The sequence below is a fragment of the Spea bombifrons genome, chromosome 2, assembly GCF_027358695.1.
Source record: "Spea bombifrons isolate aSpeBom1 chromosome 2, aSpeBom1.2.pri, whole genome shotgun sequence".
NCBI lineage: Eukaryota > Metazoa > Chordata > Amphibia > Anura > Pelobatidae > Spea > Spea bombifrons.
In genome coordinates, this window is record NC_071088.1 from 18,660,013 (window position 1) to 18,680,790 (window position 20,778).

General features: G+C 40.8%; 1 protein-coding gene across 1 annotated transcript; it reads right to left on the reverse strand.

Moving 5' to 3' along the window:
• Positions 1 to 14,223: 14,223 nt before the first annotated feature.
• Positions 14,224 to 20,441, reverse strand: TAX1BP3 (Tax1 binding protein 3). Its single transcript, XM_053456982.1, has 4 exons — positions 20,335 to 20,441; positions 16,672 to 16,791; positions 15,534 to 15,611; positions 14,224 to 15,359 (listed from the first exon to the last, which is right to left on the reverse strand). Exons 1-4 carry the CDS (start codon positions 20,371 to 20,373, stop codon positions 15,222 to 15,224), a joined length of 375 nt encoding a protein of 124 aa, XP_053312957.1. The 5' UTR covers positions 20,374 to 20,441; the 3' UTR covers positions 14,224 to 15,221.
• Positions 20,442 to 20,778: the final 337 nt, after the last annotated feature.

Here is a 20,778-nt window from a genome sequence, read left to right on the forward strand (position 1 = left end):
ATGTAAGAAGAGAAAACATGAGTAAGGGATGTTAGAAAAGGGAAATTGAGCAAAGGAATGCCTTTGCCTAGAAGAGGGAAATTGGAAGGGAATGGAAAGACGGAAAATTGAACAAGGAGGGATAGGAGAAGAAATGGAAGAGGAAGGAATAGGAGACAAATGAAATGGAAGGGAAATGAAAAAACTGGTAAATAAGGGCGACAATTGGAAGAAGAGGGAAATGGGGGATGGAATGGAACAGGGTGGAAACACTTAAGAAAATGAAAATGGGGGATGCAAAGAAGAGGGAAATGGGGCTGCAAAGAGAGGGAAATTAGAAAGTAATGGAAAGGAAAGAAAATTGAAGAAAGAGAAATAAGGGAGAAATGAAATGGAAGGGAAATGGAAAAAGGTAGAAATAGGGGTGGGAATTGGAACAAGAGGTAAATGGGGTGGAAAATGGAAGAATATGGAAATGGGGGAGGGAATCCATGAAGGGTAAACGGGGAAAGGAAATGCAAAAGGGGGAAATGAAAGAAGATAGAATGGAAGGGAAATGGAAGAAGAGGGAAAAGGACAGAAAGACCTGAAGAAGATGAAAATGGATGCAAGAAGAGGGAAATGGGAAGGTGGAAAAACTTTAAGGAAATGAAAATAGGAGATGCAAAGAAGAGGGAAATGAGGAGGGGAATAGTAGAAGAGGGAAATGGGGGATGGAATGCAAGTAGGGGGGAATTGGACCGGGAATGCTAGAAGGGAAAAATGGGGGGAGGGAAATAGGAGTGAGAATTAGAAGAAGAGGAAATGGGGAGGGGAATAGAACAAGAGGGAAATGGGGGATATAATGTAAGTAGGGAGAACTGGGAGTGGGAATGCTGGAAGGGACAAATGGGTGGGGGAATGGAAGGAGAGGAAAAGGGGAGGAAAAACCCTTAATTAAATAAAAATGGGGGGATGCAAAGAAGAGGGAAATGAGGGTACTAGAAGAGGGAAATGAGAAGGATTACAAGGGGAGGGAAATGGGGAAGGGAATAGTAGAAAAGGGAAATGGGGGAAATGGGGGATGGAATGCAAGTAGGGGGAAATGGAAGTGGGAATGTTAGAAGGGAAAAGGGGGGGTGGAAGAAGAGGGAAATGGGGAGGGGAACAGAACAAGAGGGAAACGGGAGATAGAATGCAAGTAGGGGGAAATGGGAGCGGGAATGCAAGAAGCGAAAATGGGAAGAGGGAAATTGAAGAAGAGGGAAATGGGGAGGGGAATAGAACAAGAGGAAAATGGGGGATGGACTGCAAGTAGGGGTATATGGGAGCGGGAGTGCAAGAAGCGAAAATGGGGAGAGGGAAATTGAAGAAGAGGGAAATGGGGAGGGGAATAGAACAAGAGGAAAATGGGGGATGGAATGCAAGTAGAGGGAAATTGGAGCGGGAATGCAAGAAGCGAAAATGGGGGAGGTAAATGGAAGGGGAGGTAAATGGAAGAAGAGGGAAATGAGGAGGGGAATAGAACAAGAGGGAAACGAGGGATGGAATGCAAGTAGGAGGAAATGGGAGCAGGAATGCAAGAAGCGAAAATGGGGGGAGAGAATTGGAAGAAGAGAGGAAGGGGTGGAATAACCTTAATTAAGTGGAAAAAATAGAAGGAAATGGGGATGCAAGAAGAGGGAAAAGGGATGGGAATTGAAAGAGGGAAAATGGAAGAAGAGGAATAGGATTGGAATGGAAGAAGAAAAAATAGGAGGCAAATACAATGGAAGGGAAATGAAAAAAGAGGGAAATGGGGGATAGAATGCAAGTAGGGGGGAATTGGACCGGGAATGCAAAAAGGAAAAATGGGGGGAGGAAAATGGAAGGGGGGGAAAGTGCAGAAAAACTTTAAATGAATATGGGGGAATGCAAAGAAGAGGGAAATTGGGGTGCAAGACGAGGAAAATAAGGAGGGTTACAAGAGGAGGGAAATGGAGGAATGAATACAAGAAAAGGGAAATGATGGGAGGGAATGCAAAAAGGGGACATTGAAAGAAGATGGAATGCAAGGGAAATAGAAGAATAAGGAAAAGGGCAGAAAGACCTGAAGAAGATGAAAATGGGGGGTGCAAAAAGAAGGGAACTGTAATGAAAGGAAAATATAAAAAGGGGAAATAGGGGTGGGCATTGGAAAGAGGAAAATCGGGAGGGGAATGGAAGAAGAGGAACTATAAGAAGGGAAAAATGGGGTAGGGAATACAAGAAGAGAGAAATGAAAGAAGATGGAATGGGAGGTAAATGGAAGAATAGGGAAAAGGGTGGAACAACTTGAATAAGATGACAATGAGGGATTGAAGAAGAATGAAATGAGGGGTGCAATAAGAGGCAAATCAGTATGTAAGAAGAGGGGAATTAGAAGGGAATGCAAAAGAAAGAAGATGGAAAGGAAGGGAAATGGAAGAAGAGGGAAAAGGGTGGAAGGGCCTGAAGAAGATGAAAATTGGGAGATGCAGGAAGGGATAAATGGGGGTGCAAGAAGAGGGAAATGGGAAGAGAATGGAAATAGAAGAAGGGGAAATAAGACACAAAACATGGAAGGGAAATGGAAAAAAGGGGAGCTGGGAGAAAATAGAAGGCAAGAATAAGAACATTGGGGAGAGAATGCAAAAAGGGGGGGCTGAAGAAGATGGAATGGAAGGGAAATGAAAAAAAAGGAAAAGGGCAGAAAAGGCCTGAAGAAGATGAAAATGAATGCAAGAAGATGCAAGAAGAGGGAAATCGGAAAAAGTGGTAAATAGGGGGCGAGAATTGGAAGAAGGGGGAAATGGGGGATGGAATACAAGAATGGGGAAATGGAAGAAGATGGAAAAGGGTGGAAACACCTTAAGAAAATGAAAATGGGGGATGCAAAGAATAGGGAAATGGGCCTGGAAGCAGAGGGAAATTAGAAAGGAATGGAAAAGAAAGAACATTGAAGAAAGGGAAATAAGGGACAAATGAAAAGAAAGGGTAATGGAAAAAGGGAGAAATAGGGGTGGGACTTGGAAGAAGAGGTAAATGGGGTGGAAAATGGAAGAATATGGAAATGAGGAAGGAATCCATGAAGGGTGAACGGGTAAAGGGAATGCAAAAGGGGAAAATGAAAGAATATAAAATGGAAGGGAAATGGAAGAAGAGGGAAAAGGACAGAAAGACCTGAAGAAGATGCAAATGGGTGAGAGGGAAGTGGAAGAAGATGGAATGGAAGGGAAATTAAAGAAAAGCGAAAAGGGAGGAAAAGTCCTTAGGAAGATGAAAATGGATGCAAGACGATGCAAAAAGAGGGAAATGGGAAGGTGGAAAAACTTTAAGGAAATTAAAATGGGGGATGCAAAGAAGACGGAAATGGGGAGGGTTACAAGGGGAGGGGAATGGGGAGGGGAATAGTAGAAGAGGGAAAAGGGGGATGGAATGCAAGTAGGGGGGAATTGGACTGGGAATGCTAGAAGGGAAAAATGGGGGGAGGGAAATGAAAAGAGAGGAAAAAGGGCGGAAAAACATTAATTAAATGAATATGGGGGATGCAAAGAAGTGGGAGATGGGGAACGCAAGAAGAGGAAAATGGGAAGGGATTGTGAAGAGAGAAAAATTGAAGAAAGGAGTATAGAAGCAGGAATGGAAGAAGAAGAAAGACAAATGAAATGGAAGGGAAATGGAAAAAGAGAGAAATAGTGGTGACAATTGGAAGAAGAGGGAAATGGGGAGGGGAATAGAACAAGAAGGAAACGAGGGATTGAATGCAAGTAGCGGGAAATGGGAGCGGGAATGCAAGAAGCGAAAATGGGGGGAGGGAAATGGAAGAAGAGGGGAAGCGGTGGAATAACCTTAATTAAGTGAAAAAATGACATGCAGAGAAGAGGGAAATGGGGATGCAAGAAGAGGGAAAAGGGATGGGAATTGAAAGGGGAAACATGGAAGAAGAGGAGTAGGAGTGGAATGGAAGATGAAAAATAGGAGGCAAATGAAATGGAAGGGAAATGAAAAAAGAGGGAAATAGGGGTGAGAATTGGAAGAGGAGGAAAATGGGGAGGGGAATAGTAGAAGTAGGGGGGAATTGGACCGGGAATGCTAGAAGGGAAAAATGGGGGAGGGAAATGGAAGGAGAGGAAAAAAGGGCGGAAAAACCTTAATTAAATGAAAATAGGGAAATGTCAAGGGATTGTAAAGAGAGGAAAAATGGAAGAAGGGGTAGAGAAGGGGGAATGGAAGAAGACAAAATAGAAGACAACTGAAATGGGTGGAAAATAGAAAAAGGGTAAATGGAAGCAGACGGAAATGGGGAGGGAATGCCAGAAGGGGAGAACGGGAGGAAGAAATGCAAGAACAGGTTAATGAAAGAAAATGCTATGGAAAGGAAATGAAAGGAAGGTGGAAAAACCTGAAGAAGATGAAAATGAGGGGGCTGCAAGAATAGGGAAATGGGGCTGCAAGAAGGAAATTAAGGAATAATTAAAATGGGGAAAGGGCCTGAAGGAAATGAAAATGAGGGGGAGCGAATGCAAGAAAATAAAAACAGGAGAATGCAAGAAGAGGGAAATGGGAATACAAGAAGAGGGAAATAGGGGAGGGAATGTAAGAATGTAAGAAGAGAAAACACGAGTAAGGGATGCCAGAAAAGGGAAATTGGGCAAGGAAATGCCTGAAGAAATTTGATTGTAAATGAAAGGGAAATAGAGGGAAATGAGATGAAAGTACCTTAAGAAGATGGAAAATGGGCAGAGGGAATGCAAGAAGAAGGGAATGGGGATTCAACAAGAGGGAAATGGAGGAGTAAATGCAAGAAGAGAGAATGCAAGGATAGGAACATTGGGGTGAGAATGCAAAAAGGGGGGGAGTGGAAGAAGATGGAATGGAAATTAAAGAAAAGGGAAAAGGGCAGAAAAGGCCTGAAGGAGATGAAAATGAATGCAAAAAGATGCAAGAAGAGGGAAACGGGAAGGGAATGGAAAGAGGGAAACTTGAACAAGGAGGGATAGGAGCAGAAATGGAAGAAGAAGGAATAGGAGACAAATGAAATGGAAGGGAAATTGATAAAGTGGTAAATAGGTGTGATAACTGGAAGAAGAGGGAAATGGGGGATGGAATGCAAGCAGGCGGAAATAGAAGAAGATGGAAAAGGGTGGAAAAACCTTAAGAAAATGAAAATGGGGGATGCAAAGAAGAGGGAAATTGGGCTACAAGCAGAGGGAAATGGAAAAAGGGGGAACTGGGGTGGGAATTGGAACAAGAGGTAAATGGGGTGGGGAATTGAAGAACAGGGAAATAGGGGAGGGAATGCAAGAAGGGGAAATGGGGAGAGTGAATGTAAGAAGAGAAAACATGAGTAAGGAATGCCAGAAAAGGGAAATAGGGCAAAGGAATGCCTGAAGATATTTGATTGTAAATGAAAAGGAAGAAGATGGAAATGAGATTAAGTACCTTAAGAAGATGGAAAATGGGGAGAGGGAATGCAAGAAGAAGGGAATGGGGGATTCAACAAGAGGGAATGGAGGAGTAAATGCAAGTAGAGGAAAATAGAGGGAGAGAATGCAAGAAGAGAGAAAATAGAATGCAAGAATAAGAACATTGAGGAGAGAATACAAAAAGGGGGGTGGAAGAAGATGGAATGGAAGGGAAATGAAAAAAAAGGAAAAGGGCAGAAAAGGCCTGAAGAAGATGAAAATGAATGCAAGAAGATGCAAGAAGAGGGAAATCGGAAAAAGTGGTAAATAGGGGTCGAGAATTGGAAGAAGAGGGAAATGGGGGATGGAATACAAGAAAGGGGAAATGGAAGAAGATGGAAAAGGGTGGAAACACCTTAAAAAATGAAAATGGGGGGTGCAAAGAAGAGGGAAATGGGGCTGCAAGCAGAGGGAAATTAGAAAGGAATGGAAAAGAAAGAAAATTGAAGAAAGCGAAATAAGGGACAAATGAAATGAAAGGGAAATGGAAAAGGGGGAAAATAGGGGTGGGACTTGGAAGAAGAGGTAAATGGGGTGGAAAATGGAAGAATATGGAAATGGGGAGGGAATCCATGAAGGGTGAACGGGGAAAGGGAATGGAAAAGGGGGAAATGATAGAATATAAAATGGAAGGGAAATGGAAGAAGAGGGAAAAGGACAGAAAGACCTGAAGAAGATGCAAATGGGTGAGGGGGAAGTGGAAGAAGATGGAGAATGGAAGGGAAATGAAAGAAAAGCAAAAAGGGAGGAAAGGTCCTTAAGAAGATGAAAATGGATGCAAGACGATGCAAAAAGAGGGAAATGGGAAGGTGGGAAAACGTTAAGGAAATTAAAATGGGGGATGCAAAGAAGAGGGAATTGGGGAGGGTTACAAGGGGAGGGGAATGGGGAGGGGAATAGTAGAAGAGGGAAAAGGGGGATGGAATGCAAGTAGGAGGGAATTGGACTGGGAATGCTAGAAGGGAAAAATGGGGGAAGGGAAATGGAAGGAGAGGAAAAAGGGCGGAAAAACCTTAATTAAATAAAAATAGGGAAATGTCAAGGGATTGTAAAGAGAGGAAAAATGGAAGAAGGGGTAGAGGGAAAGGGGGAATGGAAGAAGACAAAATAGAAGACAACTGAAATGGGTGGAAAATAGAAAAAGGGGAAATGGAAGCAGACGGAAATGGGGAGGGAATGCCAGAAGGGGAGAACAGGAGGAAGAAATGCAAGAACAGGTTAATGAAAGAAAATGCTATGGAAAGGAAATGAAAGGAAGGTGGAAAAACCTGAAGAAGATGAAAATGGGGGGGCTGCAAGAATAGGGAAATGGGGCTGCAAGATGGAAATTAAGGAATAATTAAAATGGGGAAAGGGCCTGAAGGAAATGAAAATGAGGGGGAGCGAATGCAAGAAAATGAAAACACGAGAATGCAAGAAGAGGGAAATGGGGATATAAGAAGAGGGAAATAGGGGAGGGAATGTAAGAATGTAAGAAGAGAAAACATGAGTAAGGGATGCCAGAAAAGGGAAATTGGGCAAGGAAATGCCTGAAGAAATTTGATTGTAAATGAAAGGGAAGAAGAGGGAAATGAGATGAAAGTACCTTAAGAAGATGGAAAATGGGCAGAGGGAATGCAAGAAGAAGGGAATGGGGATTCAACAAGAGGGAAATGGAGGAGTAAATGCAAGAAGAGAGAATGCAAGAATAGGAACATTGGGGTGAGAATGCAAAAAGGGGGGGAGTGGAAGAAGATGGAATGGAAATTAATGAAAAAGGAAAAGGGCAGAAAAGGCCTGAAGGAGATGAAAATGAATGCAAGAAGATGCAAGAAGAGGGAAACGGGAAGGGGATGGAAAGAGGGAAACTTGAACAAGGAGGGATAGGAGCAGAAATGGAAGAAGAAGGAATAGGAGACAAATGAAAAAGTGGTAAATAGGGGCGAGAACTGGAAGAAGAGGGAAATGGGGGATGGAATGCAATGGGGGATGCAAAGAAGCGGGAAATGGGGGATGCAAAGAAGAGGGAAATGGAAAGGGAATGGAAAGCGGGAAAATGGAAGAAGGGGGAATAGGCTCGGAAATGGAAGAAAAGGAAATCAGAGATAACTGAAATAGAGGTGAAATTGAAAAATAGGGAAATAGAAATGGGAATTGGAAGAGGAGAAAAATGGGGAAGGCATGCAAGAAGGGGAAAATGGAGGGTGGGAGTGCAAGAACAGGGAAATGAAAGAAGATAGAATAGATGGAATATGAAGAAGAGAGATAATGTAGAAAAAAACTGAAGAAGATGAAAATGGAGGTGCAAGAAGAGGGAAATGGGATGTGAATGGAAAGGGGGAAAATGGAATAGGAGAGGAATACAAGAAGAAAAATGATGGGATGAAGGGGTGAGAATGGAGGAAAGAGATCAGAGTGGAGCCCAGAGAGAGAGCAGTTCTTCAAGCCATGGTCCCTTAGAGGTTTCCTCCACAGAGGGGTTTTCCTCTCCTTTGAGTCCAGAGGCAGCCTTTATTTTGGTGAATTTATAGAATCATTAACCTTAGACTTGGTGTATAAATATCTTCCTGGCAAATTAACTGTTTTGTACTATTTTTTGTATTAATAAAGTATTAATGTATTTATGCACATTGTCTAATTGTTTTATTACCCAAATTAACATTAAAAAAAAGGAAGGTTGGTCGGTGTAAATGTGAAATATTGTAATTTTTGTGGGAGTGGCTGTATGTTCTTGCCCACTGTGCTGCAGCTTGGTTTCAGGGTCTTTGCAATCTTCTTATAACCTAGGCCATCTTTATGTAGATCAACAATTTTTTTTTTCAGATGCTCAGAGAGTTCTTTGCCATGAGGTGCCATGTTGAACTTCCAGTGACCAGTATGAGAGAGTGTGAGAGCGATAACACCAAATTTAACACACCTGCTCCCGATTCACACCTGAGAACTTGTAACACTAATGAGTGACATGACACCGGGGAGGGAAAATGCCTCATTGGCTCTAATTTGGACATTTCCACTTAGGGGTGTACTCACATTTGTTGCCAAGGTTTAGACATTAATGGCTGTGTGTTGAGTTATTTTGAGGGGAAAGCAAATTTACACTGTTGTACAGGCTGTACACTCATTATTTTACATTGTAGCAGTTGTGTTGTCACATGAAAAGATATAATAAATATGAGGGGCGTACTCACTTTTGTGAGATACTGTTTATTGTTTTTTTTTCATGACAAGAAGGACATTTTTCAGATACCATATTTTTTGATCACATCATCTAATTTTACATTAAAAAAAAACCTTTTTCTTACTTTTATTTGAAAAATATTTTACTCATTTAAAAAAGGTAATGAAAAAAATACATTCTACTATTTGTCCAGAATTTAGAAATACCCAATGTTTTTGTGTTTGATTTTTTCTGCAAATTATGGGGAAGGTAGCGTTTTGCTTTATGAAAACAATTTTTTCCAAATCTGGTCTTTCTGTCCCCATGTGCTATTTCAGACATATTTGAAGCTGGCCAATGCAAGTTACCCCATTTAACCATATATTTTTGAAAACTAGACAGCCCAAGATATTTCAAATGTTGGTATTTTACCACTTTGTGGTAGTAATTTGTTTTGTGTTTTTTATTTTGTGTAGATGTCACTGCCAAACAACACTTCAATATGTGTTCAGCAACATCTCCCGAGTACAGTGATACCTTCTATGCATGTTTTTTTTTTATTGGACAGAAAAATTCAATACATACATACATAGGATTGTTAACAGCTCCTATCATGATAAGTCAGCCAGTATATGCTGGAATCTGGGTATGCCTGGGCATGATATGAGTGTGATTGCTGTTAATAATCATATATAAATATTATTGTTATTGATCTTTTTTTCTTTAGGGGGAGGGGCTTTTTGGTTTCGGCCAAGTGAATCCCTAATTTTCACTCCTGTTCCTAAATTCATCACAAAATGAAACAAAGAGAATGCATTTAACTGTATAACATATTTTTCCACAAAATACCGTATTTGCTCGATTATAAGATGACCCTGATTAAAAGACGACCCCCCAAATCTGAATATTAATTTAGGAAAAAAAGAAAAAGCCTGAATAAAAGACGACCCTATAGGAAAAAAGTTTTACCAGTAAACGTTAATCCATGTAAACTATTTTTTTTAATAAAAGCTATGATTGAGAAAAATATTTTGGTCTTATTTCGTTCTATTTTTCAACCTGCCCCCCCAGTTATGCACATCTGCCCCAGAAATGCCTTATACCCCCTATATGCCACTGTGCCCCATGATATGCCTTTTAACCCTATATGCCACTGTGCCCCATGATATGCCTTTTGACCCCCTATGTGCCACTCTGCCTCCAGAAATGCCTTATACCCCTATATGTCACTCTGGCATTAAGGGGGTTAAAAGGCATATTATGGGGCAGAGTGGCATATAGGGAGGTTTAAGGCATTTCAGGAGGCAGAGTGGGGTATAGAGAGTTAAAAAGACGGTGCCGGCACCGGTGCTGGGAATTCTCTCTGACAGCCGGGGAAGGTCTGCGCGATGGACGCAGACAACCCCCGCTGCTAGCCACACCTCCTTCCGGCTGCAGCGCAAGTTGTCTACGTGAATCGCGTAGACATCTACACACTGCCCCGGCTACACACCGGGGACTCAGAAGCACCGGTAAGTGGGGCGGGGGGAGAGACAGGAGGATCCAGGTCCTATGGAGCTGGCTGCGGGGATCTGGATCTTAGTCGTCTCATAGTCAGACCTATTTGAGGTCTGATTATGAGACGACCCGATTATAAGACGAGGAGTATTTTTCAGAGCATTTGCTCTGAAAAAAAACCTTGTCTTATAATCAAGCAAATACGGTACATACTTTTTAAAAGATATTCAAGGTCAAATGTTGTCTTGTGACCTTGAGAAAAAATTGTTTATCTCTAAAATAAGCTCAATATGAAGGTTTTACCTCAAGTAGAAGCAAAGTTATGATTTGATTTTTTTAACTTGTAAGCAATTTGTTTTCATCATTGCATTGGTAAACCTGTTGCATGAATATCAGGCATTATTGAACGCTACAGTTTTGTATATGTAAGTTACTTCATGTTAGAAGCTTTGATTATTTGTTATGGAATTGCACATCTGATACTTGGTCATCATGGACATCATTTAGGAGTGATTCCTGGTATAGAGCTCTCACCAAAAGGCAAGTTGTATCCAAGAACATTTTTGTTCTAAACCAATAGGAAGACTCTTTACAGATGGTACACCTACTTCCCTACAGATTGGCCAAAACGTTCCCAAACACCATTGCATTATACTGGAGACACTGTGGCCTCGTGGGCACCATGTCACACATACAGTGAAGCTGTCCTACACTAGCAAACTTCTGGAATGCAGCATTCCAGCTCATAGATACACTGTGATCACGCAACGATACAAGAGGTCCTTTATTACATTCATACGACAAGAACTTACGAATGTATGGCTCACACAGCAGCAGATGCAACTCACATTTTTTTTACAGTTTCTGGGGAAATCAGGATGACCTCTATTAAGCTACATTCTGCCCTGTGCCTCTGTAGTACATGCGGTATATCCAGTGACCAATAACTCCCTGCTCTCTTGCACCTTTCACTGTGTCTTTCTTCCAGCACATCTTTATGTCTGAGGCAGAGACTATGATTGTAACTGTTATCATTTGTTTGTATAATGAAATATGATGCTCTGTCACAACATGTAATATAACCATGTCAACCTTTCTGAAAACATCAAATTTACATTGCCAATAAAAACATGTATGATGTGTATTATAGAATGGAATATTTAATGCATTGGCCTGGAAAGCAGTGATAACATTGGGTTTAGTCCAGTATTGATCAAGTGCTGCCTCTATGACAATTACAGCCATAGTGGAAATTGCTGGCTGTGCAGGCTGTTTATGATTCAGGTCCCTAGGATTACAGTATGTATATAACTAGGTGGGCCGCTGGGTGAGTGTGTGAGTATGTGTTTTAACGCTATGCGGATTCTGGAGCATTGGCCACTAGAACACAGATGTCTTTGAGAAGCACTTGTTTAGGCAAAGCATGATAGGAATTATTGCCAAATTAATGTGTCTATTAATATAACTGCAGTGACTGCAAAACAGCAGAAGCGAGAATAAAAGGCTGAAACAGCATTACAAGCAGAAGCAGTGATTTAATAGTCAGCACAACAACATGAAAAAGAGTATTACAAAGAACTTGTCGGTTACAAAAGTTTTAAAAACATTTGGCATTCAGGACAGAGAGAAAGTAGAAGGTAGTGGCTGGTTAGTTATTTGTAGCGTCAGTCGTGCTGCACATTTCACAGGCAGTCCTGTCACAGTAATTCCTAATTATTCAGAAATTATTGTAAAAATAATGGCGCAAAAACACTCTATGTAACACCAAACTCCACCACGTATTGGATGGCTGAGGGTGATCAGAGTTATACAACTAGAGAGATTTTGCTGTGAGTGTCTAATTGCCTGTGAAAAAATGAATATGAAAGTTACAGGACAGCGCTGTTTCTTTGGTCCCGAAGCTAGACTTACTTTCGCCTTAGTTGGACCACAAATGCCCAATATTTCAGAATAATCGTATATGTTCAATGATTGACAATTGTTTATAAAATCAATAATATTCAACATTCTCTTTTGTGGATACATTTCTTTTCGTCACAATAACAACCTTTTTGTTAATTAGGAAGTCAAGGTTATTATATATATTAGACATCCTTTCTTAAAACATTCAAAAATTATTGCACAATTATAAAAGTATTATGCTTGACAAACAATTTCTTTTGAAAAATTAACCTTATTTTAAAGTCTTGGCCTTCCAGGAACATGAGAAACAAAAATCAAATGTAAAAAGTTGTTCGTGTACACGTCCACATAATTTATCTTACTTGACTATTGCAATAGCTAAAAGATTAAAGCTTCCTTTGATTACCCCAGTAATGGTTCCTATCTGAAGAGACTTCCGTGGCCCCCAAATGTTTGCAGGTCCTCCATTTTTCCTGTGTTGGCCCAAATAAGAAATCTATCTACTCAAACCTTAGGGCCCAGTAATGGTTAGATTTGATAGGTATGCATCCATTTAAATGTCTGAAACATATGCAAGTGAGATGCATTTTTTTTTCCTAATGTTAGAGAAGGGGGGTAGTGAAGGGCTGTAATCTCTGTAAACAGTAAATGCAGTTTTAAGGTATAGTGTAGTTATATGCTGAAAGCTCTATACAAATGGGAAGAATGACAAAAGCGGTCATTTTAAGAACAGAAATGAACCGTGTTTGCAGCAGCTGGTAGAAACATCCCTTGTATGTTTGTGTGAGCAGTAAATTGTGCAGAGTTCTGTTCCAAGAAAACAGCCATATACATTTTCTTTAACAAAGAACTAACTGGAGCCACATGCTTTATACATACATTTAAAGGGTACACAACAAAACCGATGACAGCATTTAGTGAAGAAACAGTGAAAACAGTCTTCTAGTGGCTATCACGTAGGATGATGCAATAAGTAGCGTGCAAACGTTACCGGCGGCTTTGACAAACATTCCCTCGCAGCCTATACAGTGAAATATAAAACGAAAAACCAGGAGCGTTACCCTCATAACGCAATATATCTAATTTACAAAAACAGGATTTACAATTCAGAATAAAAATATAAATGAAACGTATGGGTAGTGGCAGAACTGCCTTCCAATAGAAAGTGTTATCCGTCCGCAAAATGATGATTGAAAAGACAACAGGGCAAAGTAACTAATTAGTATGAACGTGCTATGGTGATTGCACCACTATTCGTACTTTTCACCAGAATTGGTACATAACAACAATTTAGTATTATCAGTATATACTAAATTAGTAGTACATATAGGGAGCTTCCCCCGCAATATTTATATACCGGGGTCCCCATGCTGTATAGCTTTGCCACTGTGTACTTTGTAGTGCTTAAAATGTACCTCACTTCCCTTAACCATTTAAGAAGAATATATCTGTGGTACAACCTCAGCGAGCGTCTCCTCCAAACAAAACAAAACACGGCCAGCTCGGCCATTTAGAAGGACAAAACTTGTCACGGTTGTCCATTCACAATGCACAGTTTGAGTTTGAAGTGCAACCTCTTCTAAAGACTCTCCTGTTTAAGAAATTAACCCTATTGTCTTAGACCTGAGTAGCTGCAGACATTCAGTTTCTGCTGAACGATAACGTCTATCATCCAGGACAATCAGTTCTATAGCACAACTGCAGGCTTGCGGTTTCTCCCATAAAAAGCAGCAGATTAGAGCGCCCCCCCCCCCACACACACACACACACTATAGAGTTCCAAATATAGACCCCACAAAAACTTTGGATGAAAGATAAAAATCTGATTCACAGTGTTTGTAATGTTCTGATTGTAGGCTATATTTAGGTTTTCTATAAAAAAAAAAAAAAAAAAAAAAAAAAGAGACTTATACTCGGCACAGCGATTCTGTATTTTTTACACTGATATGGAAATGTCTCAGAACTTACATTGAACCATAAAAAGTAAAGCTTATATTTAAAACATACAATACTAAAATGTGTACTATACAGAATTGGGAATAGCATACAAAGCCATCAAAAAAGGGAGTCAGTTCAACCCAAGGAACTAGACACTTAAGAATAAGCATCATGTATATATGCACTTGCCATACCTGCCAAGACTTCCTGCACTGATTGCGTTAACATCGCCCATCATTATTATATAGATAGTATAGATACTAGCAGACATAGGCTCCCTTATCAGTATACAGACGTAATGAATGTTTCCATGGAACTGCACATTAGTTAATGAACATGGTTATGTGGAATTTATTTTAGTTAACTCAAAATACAAAATCTTTGTCATCTCAACCCATGGGAGGTATTAAAAAAAACAAAAAAAAAACAGCATCTACAAATGTTAAAATGTTCACTTATCTAATAACTTCCACTGTATCTTTCTGGCAACAAAATCTGATTTTACATTAACACAATATAAAGCAATGCCCAACATTTTCTGACAATTACTGCCTGATTGTACTGGCTTTGCATGGGACTACGGAATCACACAGGCACTTACTGTTCCTTACAAAAGCTTCAAATGAAAAGCCCACTTATCAGGCTACAGAATATCTAATAGTCTATTAACAACTCCCATTACTCAGCCTGCACAATAAAAAGTGTTCATCTCAGGATTCCAGAAGATCCCCATGGATGAAAGCCACTCGTCAGCTCATTCAAAGATCTTTAGAGATTATCCGACCATTAAAGCCACCAAATAACAGTTTGCGGAAAAAAATAACTACAAGTGGTATACTTTTCTAGTGGATTCAATACATCATAAACACTAGTCCACTATAGAACAAATCACTATAGCTACATAAGTTTGGCTCCATTGAAATACTATGAAAAGGCAATTGTAGACACAGCTGTCCAAGTGGTAAGAATACAAAACAGTGACTCCCAGTGACTATCCAGCTATCCTGGAAGCCAGCAGGGCAAGCCCCATGTTTTAGTTTGGGACACAGCCACCAGTGGTCATTGGACTTTATATGTCTGAGCTTACAGGAGGGTCTAATAGAAAAGCAAGTGGAGGGCACATCTGGTTTAGGAAGCAAGCATGCCTGACACTGTATTTTGGTTTTACTTGCGATACTACAAAACCAAAGTTTACCAAAACACAAGTGTCAAGAGTTGCTTAACTTTGTCTAAAGATTGGTCTTAAGGCCTTGAGAAGTCTTGCTTCAGATAAAGCTGTGCAAGGAAAATTGATTTAAGATTGCTTTGGTCTTGCGGAAAGATCCTCATTGTCTCATGGAGTGCCTCACTGCTTCCTGCAAGGACTTCCTTGTCACCAGGAGCCGGACAACTTCCTCATTTTTCTTTGTCAGCCGTTTTCTAGCCTGATCATGAGTCACCATAGTCATATCCCACCCATTCACCTGTGAAAGACAAGGATCAGTCAGTAAGGAATGTTCACTACTAAAGCCTCGTAAATAGATCTTTAAGTGTCAATAATCACAATAACACAGAAAGGCAACAGATTTCTGGTACACATAAATATCACAGAATTGCTTTTTATTTGTAATTTCCTTTAAAGAGCATTAATCTTTTACCTGCATAATTTTGTCTCCTGTCTGAAGTCCGGCAACCTCTGCAGGTCCTCCTTCTGATACTCTCGTGACATAAATACCCTGAAATAAGCAATTTAAAGTTGTGTTAAGATACATGTGCAGAGCAATTAATAAAGAGCAATACTTGTAAAATAGTGTGTTATAAAAGGCTTCCCTAATCTCCATACATTTTGCAGATTGTACAGAAATAATCTCCATAGCTGCTATTCCCCTCCTGCTCTCTGGTCCTCGCACTTAAACATGTCTAGGATTCTACCAAGTACGGTTCAATATAAATCATGAAGGGCCAACACTAATTAAGAAAGGCTCTTCATTCAGCAGTAGCTCCCTGGTCTTAGCCTTAAATCATGTATTGTAAAGCCAATGTGCTGAAACCATAAATTCCCCGCAAACTCTCCATTTAGTGACTAAGCCCTCTTTAGTTGCTGCCTGTGAGTGTGTGGGAGTTGTATTGAATTAATTAAAGTTATGTCTTTACCAGACATGTGCAAATGGGCCAATGACGATTCAGACAAATTTTTCGGTTCATTTTTGGCTGATTCCTTTTTCGGGCAATGATTTTTGTACCCCGCCCATTTGGGTTGGCCGAAAATTTGAGGGCATTTTTAATTTGGGAACGAAATTCATTGCCGTGCCCACATTCATTCTCTCTAAATGGTTCCCTACTCTCCCTGCCGACCACTTCCGTAGTATTTTCTCCCTTTAACCCTTCATCCGTATCTCGGCGAACATAAGCTGGCAACGTCCGCCAAAATGGCGATGCTGCGTTGATGTCCTCCCTGATACTCCAATTGGGGCAGAGGACATCACTGCAAGGGCCACCATATTGCAGAAGTGGTCGGCAGAGGAGGTAGACAAACACTTAGAGAGCGTGAGAGAGTGAATGAGAAAGAGTGCAAGAGAGTAAGTGAGAGTGTGAGTGAATGTCGACCCACAAATTTCGGATGAAAATTCTGAGCTTTTTGCTTCGTTTTAGGCCGATTTGTGGGGTCTCTGGACTCGTTTACCAAAATTCTGTATATTTGCAATTCGGATGAATCCGAATGCACAAGTCTAGTCTTTACAATAAATGACAACTGGGGCATTAGTAAATAGACTGGTGTCTCATGTGTTGACCCACCTTGTCTGTCTTGTCTTCTGAAAAGGGGTTCTGCGAGGGGTCTTGGTCAATACCACCTCCAATACTGAAGCCCAAGATTAGGTTATCCCCCTGGCGAAGTTTATGGATCTCAACTCTTTGCTGAAATGAGGAAAACAGATAAAGCTTTCAATAAAGGCAAATCTCAAATACTGTGCAAAGTGGTGGGATCAATTACTAGAACTTATTCAACAGACCAATTTTAGAATCTAGCAAGAAAACACTTTTTGTATATTTGCTTTCACAAATCTAATCACCCATACTTGGGTTTGACAGAGTCTCAGAGTTGTTGCCTCAGTCTCAGGGTCTAGAGGACAGATTATCAAGCTCACACCGTCTGGGAATCATCCAGATTCTAATATGACAAGCCAACGTTTCCATGAAGACTAGAATTAGAGCCATTTGGTTGTCAAACATAGAATCAGCAGGACGAGCTATTAAAGGGTTAATATTTTAGTCTCGGGATCAGCACATATAGAAGGCTCCCAGGTATGATCAAGTCTTTAAAATGGGACATTTTCATGTTCAGTGTCATCTAAACACATTGCTTCTGTACGCTTAACAAGAAAACATGCACCAGCACGGTTCTCAATGCTATATTGGCCTAAATATGAACCTGGTATTTCATGCAGTTTATGAATGGAAATTAAATGATACACCTTATAACTAGAACAAAAGCAAAAACTGGTAAATTAATATGTATATGTTTAAATGATGCTTGCACATACATACAGTATTTTTTATATTTAAACATTAGGGAAAGAAGTATATAAATGAAAATCTAAGTTCACACCTAACTTGCTAATGGTTCATACTGTATGAAGCAATATCCGAGCACAGAAGACAAGTTATTTATTTAACAAAGTGACAATGTGATTAGGGATGTCACATGATATTCAAAATTATTTATAGCTTTTTATTTTACTGTTAAATCATCTACAAAAAATATAGTTCAGGTCATTTGCACTATATGGTAAATAAAGGCCCCAGGCCAGAGTTCCAGCGTCAGGCAGATTTATTGAAGGAAGAAAAAAAAAAAAAAAAAAAAAAAAAAAAAAACTTACTCTTACTTTTGATTGTGTGGTTAAGTAGCACATATTAATATACGGATAGCCAATTAAAAGACCAATCCAATGTAGCAACACATGTAGCATAATTAATGATCATGCATTAACATAAGTAAATATTCAAAAGTGTACATCCCATAATAAATAAATGAGATAATTGCAGATGTTAAAAGAAATCAGTAACAAATATAAAGAAATATATTACCGATTATATAAATACACATACATACATACATACACACACATTATGTATACACAGACACACACCGTATTGGCCCGATTATAGGGGGTGCAGCCTATAATCGAGGTTTAGCGCAGGGATGCACAATTCGTATCGCCCAAAGTCCGGGATATGCAGTTTCATTATTTTTCATTTAGCAGTGCTGCACTGAACACGCATCATGCAGACGTCCACTGGCTGCCCCAACTAGACACCAGGGAGTCTGAACCACGGGCGGCAAGACTAGGGATGCATTGGTAAATCGGGGGGGGGGGGCAGAGTGATAACTGAAATTGAAAAGGGGGAAAATAGGGGTGGGAATGCAAAACGAGGAAACTGGAGGGAATAGATGAAGAGGGAAACTGGGAGGAAATACAAGTAAAGGAAATGGGGGAGTGAATGCAACGAAGAGGGAAAAAGGAAGAAGAGGAAAATGAATTGAAGTGAAATGGGGTAATGAAAGAGGAGGGAAACAATGGGGGGAATGGAAGAAGGGGGGATAGGAGGAAAATGGAAGAGAAAACATAGAAAAGGGAAATTGGAAGATGAAAAAGGGATAGGAGGGAAATGGAAGAAGGAAAAATGGCAAGACACAAAATTGAAAGGAATGGAAGGAGGGAGAAATGGGGTGAAGGAATCCAAGAAGAGGGAAGTGTTGAGAAGGAATGCAAAAAAAAGAAAGAAATGGGGTAGTAAATGCAAGAAGAGGGAACTCAGGGGGCATGAAAGGAAGGGAAAGAGGGGAGGAAAAGAAGAAGAGGGAATTGGAGGAGAAATGAGAGTAGGAATGTCTAAAGAGAGAAATTGAAGAAAAGGGAAATTGAGGGAGGGAATGCAAGAAGAGGGAAATGAGAGATGGAAGAAGAGAAAAATGCAAAAAGAGGGAAATGGGGGGTGCAAGAAGAGGGAAGTGGGGGTGGAATGCAAAAAAGGAGGAAAATGGGGAGAGGGAATGCACGAGGAGGGAAATGGAAGGAGGGAATGCACAAGGCGGGAAATGGAAGGAGGGAATGCAAAAAGAGGGAAATGGGGGTGGAATGCAAGAGGAGGGAAATGGGGAAGTGGGATGCGAGAGGAGGGAAATGCGGGGGTGGAATGCAAGAGGAGGGAAATGGGGAGAGGGAATGCAAGAAGAGGGAAATGGGGAGAGGAAATCCAAGAAGAGGGAAATGGGGAGAGGAAATCCAAGAAGAGGGAAATGGGGAGAGGAAATCCAAGAAGAGGGAAATGGGGAGAGGAAAAAGAGAAAAATGCAAGAAGAGGCAAATGGTGGGATGTAAGAAGAGGAGAAAAATGAAAGGGGAGATGGGGAAAAAGATGAAATTGAAAGGAAATGGAAGAAGAGAGAGATGTGGTTCCCCAGAGGTTTCCCTCTTCTGCGGGCTGAAGGATGACTCTTTGTGAGTCCAGAGGTAGCCTTTATTTTGGTTTATAGAATTAACCCTGTTCAAAACACCAAACTGTTGGTGTATAATGATTTTATTGCCAAATTAACTTTAATGTTGCAATGTAATAAAGTAAATAATACTTGGATGGAGAATGATGTCCATGTGTACATGTGGGTGAAGATGCGAGTGTTTGTGTTTTACTGAAAATGGGAAATAACCGGGTTAAATCGTAGATACATAGATTGAAAAAGGGAATTCATAAATCAGTAAAGATGGATAATGAATATGGCTGGACTGTCTCTTGAATAGCACAGATAGGGTGTTTTTTAAACCATCAATTCTGGGGCAGTTTCAGAAGGGATCCTAACACAATAGTTGTTACCATAAGGGTGTAATAGCGCAGGCACATTCCACTCATTGTTGCAGTGATAAGACCACTTATACAACTCTGCCATATGACTGACCTAATAAGTCCACACTCTCCTGCATGCACAATGATCACGTATTAACTCTTTCATTTATCCCACCTACACCAAGAGAAAGATCGAACAGATAAATGCACACATTCCCAGTGGGTGACTCATTTACTTTCTCCATAGATGTGATAACAGAGCACGCAAGCTGATCTTTCTTATAAGCACGCTAATGCTGAGATAAATCATCGAACCCAATGGAGAAGGAAGCGCTTCCAGTGCTTTTATAAAGTTGCCATATTTTTCTGTTCTGTCCCAGGTCACCAGAGGCACTTCTCATTACAGTTACAGACGGTGCTTGCGCTCAGAGTGCAGAGACATAATTGCCTTGATGCATCATACAGGCTCACAGGGCTCGGGGCTACGTTATAGGCAGGGATCCGAGGAGAGAAAGTTCATGTGGCAGCAATACGGCTAAGGGATAAAGTTTGGCTGAGCTTCCGGAGCATGGATCCACACCTGAAGCTCCCCAGTAGGAACGCAATGACTTTACTTACCACCACAGCGGTGACTGGCTGTCCCGGGATGTAAGACATTGCTCCAACCGCACGATCCGATACAGCACCGCCCGCACCAGACAAAGCGAAACCGGGCCTCAGCTACGCCCTGCATCATGAATAATAAAAATGAACACGCCTCACCGCGTGGCCACGCCCACCAACTAAATACATGGGTCGCTATGGCGATGCTCAGTCACGGCTTTCCCAGAGACACCACCTTCGTCCACAACGTACGTAAAACCCACACACCACACCCTTTTTCTCATGTTTAATTCAGAGCATCCGCCCAGGATGCCACGATTACCTCATTGCCATACGCATTCCGCTCTGCACAGCCACGCCCATTCAGCGTATCCAACCCCCCCACCTCCACTCATGTTGTAAGTTAACATTGAGAATTCTAAATGTATATTAACTGAGCCATAACTGTTTTATAGATCT

Excerpts from the sequence above, each read along its gene's own strand:
- TAX1BP3 (XM_053456982.1), bottom strand. The coding sequence starts at position 20,373 with ATGTCTTACATCCCGGGACAGCCAGTCACCGCTGTGGTG. Across the intron at positions 16,792-20,334 it reads AGCCAGTCACCGCTGTGGTG|CAAAGAGTTGAGATCCATAA; the intron begins GTAAGTAAAGTC and ends TCCTCATTTCAG. Across the intron at positions 15,612-16,671 it reads CAGAAGACAAGACAGACAAG|GGTATTTATGTCACGAGAGT; the intron begins GTGGGTCAACAC and ends TGCTTATTTCAG.